This window comes from Syngnathus floridae, unplaced genomic scaffold (genome assembly GCF_059516105.1).
Source record: "Syngnathus floridae isolate MCC-2025c unplaced genomic scaffold, RoL_Sflo_1.0 HiC_scaffold_488, whole genome shotgun sequence".
NCBI classification, from domain to species: domain Eukaryota; kingdom Metazoa; phylum Chordata; class Actinopteri; order Syngnathiformes; family Syngnathidae; genus Syngnathus; species Syngnathus floridae.
The window spans coordinates 7,781-16,663 of NW_028284360.1; the positions used below are offsets into that span (position 1 = coordinate 7,781).

Consider the following 8,883-nt stretch of genomic DNA (forward strand, 5'->3'; position numbering starts at 1 on the left):
CAAGATCAGAAACGAGTTTTTCTGAACCTTGACTCAAACCAACTTCTGCATTGCTGTAGATGATCCAATGACCCGAAGAGACCTCGATGGAATTTGGCAGATCGAGATCATTTGCAATTTCATTTGAAACGATCAGCTTGAAAACAGGCTCGGAAAATGCATTGTCAATCGTCACCAATACAGGAATATCTGCACCCGCAATCGGTTGTAAAAAGGAAACGAGCGACTGCGATAATGCCCGAAAATCGGCCGTGGCGTTGACAATGGCGGCAGAGTCATTGAGCAATCCGAGTAAATCCATCGAGCTGCTTGTTTCAACTACAAAATCATCTTGCTCCGAGCAATAGAAGTAGGGAGACTCAGCTTTTGCGAGGTGGTTTTTCCAGTAGTAGTAAGCGCCTCCAGCGGTAAGCAAAGCAAAAATTAACAATACGGCAAACCATCTCATACCTCAAAACTAGGCCCAGCATACGCTGATTAAACTTGCTATGGCAATTGAATTTTCACAACCTTTCGTTTAGTGTCTCATTCCGCAGGCAGCAGTGTGAAGCTTTTTCGATGATGCAGTGTGGCTCCATAAGCTGCAATGCCCTCTCTATGGGCTTTTGTCGGGTAGCCAGCGTTGGTGTCCCAGCTATAGTATGGATACTTTTGGTGGAGGCGAAGCATTAATTCATCGCGATGGGTTTTGGCAATGATAGAGGCCGCGGCTATGCTGCCAAACTTTGCATCACCCTTTACTACACAATCATAGGGGATTCGAAGCGATGTCTTAAATCGATTTCCATCAATAAGCAGGTGCTCGGGCACCACAGAAAGCTTTTTTACCGCCTTCTCCATCGCAAGAAAGGAGGCATTCAAAATATTGATAGCATCAATTTCCGCAGGTGATACTTCTTGTATGTTCCATGCCAGTGCCTGTGACTTGATCCAAGCGGCCATTTCGCTGCGCTTTTTGGCACTTAGTTTTTTGGAGTCGATTAAGTTCTCGTGCTGAAGTTTAGCGGGCAGAATCACAGCCGCAGCAACCACAGGGCCAGCCAAGCAGCCTCTACCTACTTCGTCACAGCCTGCTTCGAGGCGCGTTTTTAGCATTCGAGCTGGTAACATTTGTTTCGTATTAAGTTGTGGCTAAGGGCGTGCCCTTGCGAAATAGTCTTTGCACTTTTGATGCAAATTAAACACGATGGCACTGACCGAAACAATAGAATTGGAGCTTGGCTATTCGGCACCTGATTTTTTGTTGTCCGATGCAGTATCGGGCGGCAAAATTTCCGCGCAAGATGTGATAAAGAAGCATGGAATGGTCGTAATGTTTATTTGCAATCACTGCCCGTACGTTGTCCACGTTAGGCAAGAGTTGGTGAATTTGGCGAACGACTATCTCGAAAAGGGTGTTGGCTTTGTGGCAATCAGTTCGAATGATGTGGTCAATTATCCGGCTGATTCATTTGAAAATATGAAGTTGCTTGCTGAGAAATTGCGCCTCCCATTTCCATATCTGTATGATGAATCGCAGGAGGTTGCGAGGGCCTATAAAGCTGCTTGTACACCAGATTTTAGCGTGTTTGATAAGGAAGCAAAATGTGTTTACAGAGGACGATTAGACGATTCTACACCCGGAAACGGAGTTCCGGTAACTGGAAAAGATTTACGTGGAGTTTTGGACCAGCTTGTTGCAGGACAAGCAATCGATGAAAATCAATTGCCGAGCATGGGTTGCAACATTAAGTGGAAGTAACGATCTGCTTGAATAAGATTTTGAGCAAAGTTTGTTTCTATGCGAAACACCTTTTGGGTGGGATACGCTGGCGTTCCTTGTATAACAGGCTTCAAAATCCAATATCTTCGTTTATCCTAACAACGGCATGCGCGGCTTTTTGACACTATTACTGGTAGGACTATCATTTCTGGCTCTGTCAACACAACCCACAAGTGCCGACTCTCTTAAGCGAGACACCGTTCAGGCCGTAGTGCTCTACGGAGAAGAAATTTTATTTGATGCTGTAGAGGGACTTACAGACGAGCAAGTAAGTGACTTGCGTGATTCGGTAATGAAGTATCACGGGGCCAACCAACTCACCAACTACATCGGACTTTATTTATCGCTAAAGTCTAAGACAGAGGAGCAACTCACACGCTACATCGACTCTCTTTTTGATGCGGAGGGGGAAATTCCCTATGCGCTGATCAATCAAATCAACATTTTTCTCGCCAACAGGCCTGAGGAAATTCCGGTTGTCTTGCCAAAAGACCTCTTCATAGGTGACAGGTCTACCCAATATCCTGCTACTGAGTTTTACCCTGAATGGGTACTTACCAATCCTAATCCATATTCTACTGACTTGTGGAAAGATGATACTACGCTCTCGCTACTGTTGTCTGATAAAGAAGAACTGGGCGAGTTTTGTATCCCACACGATGATGTGCTCACCTCAAAATTTGGTTGGCGCGATGGACGTATGCACAAAGGTATAGACATTGACCTACAAGTATGGGATACGGTAGTTTCCGCATTCTCGGGCGTAGTGCGGATGGCACGCGTTTATGGAGGTTATGGTAGAGTAGTAGTAATACGTCACTTCAACGGATTAGAAACTACTTATGCGCACCTTCACCGTTTCAAGGTCAAAGAAGGCGATATAGTGGAGGCAGGGCAATTGATTGGTCTAGGGGGTAGCTCGGGACATAGCACTGGCAGCCACCTTCATTTTGAGGTCAGATTTAAGGGAGTGCCGCTGAATCCGCTGAGTTTTATCTCTTTCGATGACCAAAGCCTGATCAATGATACCCTGGTGTTGAAGCGCGTAAAAAACGGCTTTGTTTCTTACCCCAAAGGCATTTTATTCCATACCGTGAAACGAGGTGAATCGCTGTTTAAAATTGCCCGGCAATACGGTACTACTACCTACAAACTGGCCGAAATAAACGGCATAATAAGGAATGGCTACCTATCTGTGGGACAGCGCTTGAGAGTGATATAATGGATCTGGAAGAACAGATAAATTTTACCAACAAGCTGGCGCATCCAACCAATTCGCGAAAAGTGGTGTACCGTCATTCAGTGCCCGAGCAAGCTCACTATTTTTCTGAGCTACTTACCGAAGCATCTATTGAGTTTGAGACACAAGTAGACAAAGACCATGAGAAGAAACCGAGGTATTTTGGCATAGCTCGGATTGATGAGAAACAATCAGACCACCTAAACTTTATCGCATTGGGCTTGAACCGTCCCAAGTTTATCAGTTCTGCTCCGATACGCTGGATAACCATCATAATTTCTGCTGGAGTGTTGCTGTTAGCAGTCATTGGGGCAATTGTTTCTTAGCCATACCCTCTTTTTGACGTTATCAATGCAAGGCAAATCCACACCTTTGTATAAGTGAAAAGATTCCTGCTTTTATTATTGATTATTGCCAGTGCTGTTGCTGCCATAGGACAAAAGCGGATAACCACCTTTGGGCTTCAGTTTAAGCCACTAATATCGAGCAATTTACTAGGGACTGGCTTAGAACAAACGCTTGGAGATACACTGAATTTTGAGGTTGATCAACGATTGGGATACGCTTTTGGCGGTGTTATGCGCAAAGGATTTACCAATTGGCTCTCATTGGAGACGGGCATAAACTTTGTGCGCAGAAACTATGAGGCGAGATCATTTCACCCACTGAGCGGAGAGCGCCATTCTACGAGATTTAGGGTTATTGCTTATGAAGTGCCCATTTCAGGTCTTGTGTTTGTGCGCCTCAGTCAAAACATTTACATGGACGCTGCTTTTGGTTTGTCGCTCAATTTTTTTCCTTCGGATGTATCAAGTTTCAACGGAAATCAGGTGCTGCTACAACGCAGCTTTAGAAACTCATGGGCAGAAAGGCGTGAGCTACTGCCTTGGTTGAATGTGGGTATTCTGGCCAATGTAGGCTTTGAGTATCGAACAAAAGAGTCGGGTTATTTCTATATCGGAGCATCGTACTTGCTGCCTTTTAAACCTTCGTACAATACATTTTTAGTCCACGAACAAAACGGGGTTCGTGACGATGGTTTTCTTCGCCTATCGGGAAACTATCTTACACTCGACCTCAAGTACTTCTTCCACGAGGAACCTAAAGAACGCGAGATACCACAGGAAGAATTGCCCGCTTGGATGCGCAAGGAAAATCAGTAGCTAGTCAATGACTCTAGAAATAAGCAACCCGTCTCGTATGGGTAAAAGCACTTGCTCGACCCGAGCATCGGCTTGTATTTTCTTGGCGTAGTCATATAGGCATTGGGTCTCAAAGTCCATATCCTGCTCGTCAGCTGTCACCTTGCCACTCCAAAGTACATTGTCGGTTACAATGAACCCCCCATAGTTCATTTTGTCGATGACGGCATCATAGTACTTGCTGTAATTCTCCTTATCCGCATCAATATAGACCAGGTCAAAGCGATGGTTCATATTTTGAATGATCGGCAAAGCCTCGCCTATATGCAATTCTATTTGATTCGAGTAGTTTGAGCGTGAAAGAAACGAGCGAATCTTTGATTCAAGCTCATCATTGATTTCTATGGTTTGGATAACGCCATCGGGTGCAAGCCCTTCGGCCAAACATAGTGCCGAATAACCAGTGTAAGTTCCTACCTCCAGCACTGTTTTTGGCTCGATCATTTTGCTCAACATTGACAAAACCCGCCCTTGAAGATGTCCGGCCAGCATACGCGGGCGCAGCACCTGAGTGTGCGTGTAGCGGTTAAGTTCTGAGAGCAACTCAGGTTCTTCTTGAGAAAAACGCACGCTGTAAGCCTCAATCTCGGGGGGTAAAAATTCCATGTATGGCGATCGCTTTAGTGCTTATTGTAAGCCTCGGGTAAATTTAGATTTTGATTTGGAATGTACTTCTCCTTAATCAGCCACGCTTCATCGCATTCAGCACTATCGCAGGTGGTAATCATATAGTAACAAGCATCCATCAAAGCCTGCTTGTTGAAAGAATGCTCGTTCTTGGCGGTTTTCCTGATAATATCAAATGCCCAGCGCGGAGTGTTCTTAAACGCTTGCACCGTTAAAAACAACTTCCGCTCTGGAAAGGTCGAAGCGAGCGATCTCAGGCTATCAATGCTCAATTTGGTTCCCAATTTTTGGTACACGGATGTGGCATTTTTTGTGTCCGCTTGCAAAAAGGCATCAAAGGCCTGTCTTGTTTTGTCCAATCGGCTCAAAACGAGCGATTGCAGAACACGCGCATCTTGGTATTTGGGTGTTGATTTTAACGCCCTTTCTGCATAGGACCACGCCAACTCTGTTAACCCCTCGTCAAGGGCTGCATAAGCCAAACTATTGTGCACATGCGGATGGTATGGGTTTGCCGAGGTGGATTGCGCCCAAAGGACCTTTGCTTCCTTTCGATTTCCGAGCCTATACAGTGCCGAACCCTGATGCCATTGTAGCGGAGTGGCCTTCTCGTCAGCCAATAGAAAAGTAGATTGGGCAGCTTTTGTTAAGTATAGATAGTCAGTCAATCTACCGTCATGCCTTGCTCTTATGGCAGACGAAAACAATCGCTCTGAGCGCAATCTTATGAGACTAGTGCCGATCGCAAGAACGGCCAATGTTAATGCGAGGTAAGGCGCTGGGTTTCTCCATTTTTCACGAAGAGAATTTGACGGAGAGATGGCGATCAGTAGACCCAAAACGAACAGAAATTCAACTCTCGAAAGGGCAAAATTGGAGGCAAGGATTACGATGAAAAACGTCCATGCTAAGGCGCATGAAAACGAAAAAAAGGACTTGCTTTTTGTATACGAATGCACACTTTGTATCAATCCCAATATGCAGATGCCAGCCAAGGCTAGCCCAGCAAACAGTCCCGACTCGGCCAGCACTTGCGCAAAATCATTATGCGCGTGTTGGTAGAAGAATTGGGCCGATTCGGTGAGCATACCTGTTTGATCAAAAGACATCATTTGCGCGGCCCAATTACCGATTCCGGTGCCCATGAGCGGTTGTTGTGAAAAAAGGTGCAAACTCCACGCTGTGAGCTGCAACCGATCGCGCATGGTGCCATCTTCAAAGTCAACGGCTGTTTCAAAGTGATGGCCAATAGTGTAAAGTTCATCCAGGTTGAAACCCAAAATAAATAGTACCGTTACCATGCCTAAAAGCATTATCGCTCGCCATCCCCTCCGTTGATTGGCCTTAAGCGGCACTAGTTTAAAGTGATATGAGGCTGCCGCAACGAAGAGGGCAGTGAGTATCCAACCACCACGGGAGAGAACAACAATGCCCAACAGCCATGCAGTAGCAATTGAAATTTTAGATGTTAAACCCCAAAAACCAGAATGCATCGTTGCTGGAAACGCGATTGCCGACAGCAGCAGAATGAAATGAATAAATAGATTTCGATCTGGAAAAACAGATTTGATTTGATAGGTTCCTTCGTGCGTTAGAGTCCAGTCTTCTAGCGAAATGAACCATTCGGTTAACCCACTAATAACCAATAGCGACAGCACTATAGTTGCTGATATTGGCACGGTGTGCTCAGTGAATTTTTTGTCGAAGAATACCGATCTAAATAAAATTGCTCCCGCCAGAATTTGCCCGTGCATCGACCATGTAAGCCAAGCCAATCCGATGGCAGAGCTGCCGATCGTTCCAACCGCCTCAAACGCCAGAAAGGCAGCTATCAAAGCGAATAGATGTGTTGGTGCCTGGAATCGCTTTGTAGCAATGGCATAACATGCTAGTCCAAGGTTGATCAAACTCCAGGCGGTTAACTTTATGAATTGCCCAGAGGAAAAAAACACTGGGTGGTTTGTCAACAAAACAATGAGCAACAGTGTGGCAAGCAACAGCGCCTTTTGTATACTCAGTCTATCTGCTGTTTCTTGCCGCATAGATGAGGGTTGACATTTTATGCGTATCAAATGTGTTCTCTGCCATTTGCCTCACATCCTCTGAACTAATAGACATGATGTTCTCTTGTACTTCGCCAAACGTGTCAATCCGTGAAAAGTACAGAGCCGACTTGGCATTGGCAAGCATGAGGTTTGACCCTTGTTCTTGGCTGAGCGCCAGCTGTCCTAATATTTGCTTTTTGTACATGGTCAGAGTACGGTGGCTCATCGGTTTTTCCATAAGCCTGTCGAGTTCAATTCTGATATATCGTCTGGTTTTATCAAGGTGCTTGTAATCCGTTCCGAAATAAATTTGAAACAAGCCCAGATCAGTATAGGCGCTGTAGTTGCTTTCGATGTAATAGCAATAACCGAGGCGCTCTCTTATGTTCATGTTCAATTTGCTGTTGAGCGCTGGACCACCAAGAATATTGTTCAAAAGCACCATCACGCGCCTATTCGCGCTCATTAGTCCAATGGTTTCGCTGCCAAAAATGGCATGTGTTTGGTGCACATTTTTGTTCTTGGTAATGTCAAATTGAGCCGTTTCGGGTCTTTTGCGCCCTTTACCCGATTTATTCTTTCGTTTGATTGGCTCAAGGTGTTTAGAGCAAAATTTTATCAGCGTTTCTCTACTTACATTTCCAGCTACTGAGAAGACCATTTGCTCCGTAGTATAGTGCTTGTTAACAAACGAAATAATTTGCGACTGGTCGATTTTTTTGACACTGCCTTTTGTGCCCAAGATGGACCTGCCAAGCGCATGATTTGGAAACATTGCGCCTTCAAATTCATCAAGAAGCATTTCATCAGGTGCATCTTTGTATGAACTGATCTCATCGGCAACCACGGTTTTTTCCTTTTCAATTTCCTTAATCGGAAAAGATGACGAAAACAGGATGTCGACCAGCAATTCCCCAGCTCGTTCGAAATGTCCGCTGAGTGAAGAACTGTATATACAGGTCTCCTCCTTCGTAGTGTAGGCGTTTACCTCGCCACCGACAGAGTCGAGCCTCGATAAAATGTGAAACGCTTTTCTCTTTTTTGTGCCCTTGAACAAGCAGTGCTCAATCAAATGTGCTAGCCCATGTTCTTTTTTTCGCTCGTCTCGCGAACCGATGTTAACCAAAAAACCGCAGTGAACTGTGGGTGAGCTCATGTCTTGGGTGAATGCAATACGCAGCCCATTTGACAAGTGAATAAGTTCGCTTTCCATTAAGATTTCAAAGTTAGTAAACCTCAATTCCTTGACTTTCTTTGCGTGCCAATAATGATACTTTTGAAAGCATTCAATTGAGCGTAAATGTTACATAACCTACGAACATTAATAATAGCCGGATTACTCTTCGGGCTGACGTCTGCGGGTCTTGCTCAGGAAGGAACACTTACAGGTCCACTAAAGAAGAGGCTTTACGAAGCTGATCAGCTTTTTGAGTTGGAGGAGTATATCCGCGCATTTCATATTTATGATAGTCTCTGGGATATTCGCCCGAATGACGTGTATCTTCAGTTTAAAACAGGCGCCAGCAGCACATTTAGAGCCACTGGGCGCGATGAGGCCTATGATATTCTAAAGGACTTGAAGGGCAGCAAGGACTTTCCCAAGGCTACGTTTTACATGGCTAGAGCTACGCATTTCAAGTACCAATTTGAAGACGCTATTCGCCTGTATAACGAATATCTGACCGAATCAGGAGCCAGCGGAATAGACCGAATCGAAACCTTGAGGTTGATAGAAAACTGCGAGAATGGCATTGAATTGATGCAGCGCAAGTTGGCACTTACGCTTGAAATATTGACGCCTCCGAGCAATGCCGAAAATTCGCAGTACAGCCCAGTGGTTGATCCGGAAGGTAAACGTCTATACTATACCAATCGGGGACCAGAGAGTAAAGGGGGTTTGATGAACAGCCAAACTAAGAATACAGATTTTGGTCAGTTTTACGAAGATATTTTTGTTGCGGATCACCAAGGGGGTGATGATCAATTCAACTTTGGTGAAGGCGAAAG

The 8,883-nt window shown here is 45.1% G+C and overlaps 1 protein-coding gene across 1 annotated transcript; it reads right to left on the reverse strand.

The window, feature by feature from the left end:
- Positions 1-4,165: 4,165 nt before the first annotated feature.
- LOC148377038 (uncharacterized) lies at positions 4,166-4,810 on the reverse strand. Its single transcript, XM_088368342.1, has one exon. The coding sequence runs from the start codon at positions 4,808-4,810 to the stop codon at positions 4,166-4,168; it is 645 nt and encodes a 214-aa protein (XP_088224468.1).
- Positions 4,811-8,883: the final 4,073 nt, after the last annotated feature.

Excerpts from the sequence above, each read along its gene's own strand:
- LOC148377038 (XM_088368342.1), bottom strand. The coding sequence starts at position 4,810 with ATGGAATTTTTACCCCCCGAGATTGAGGCTTACAGCGTGCGTTTTTCT.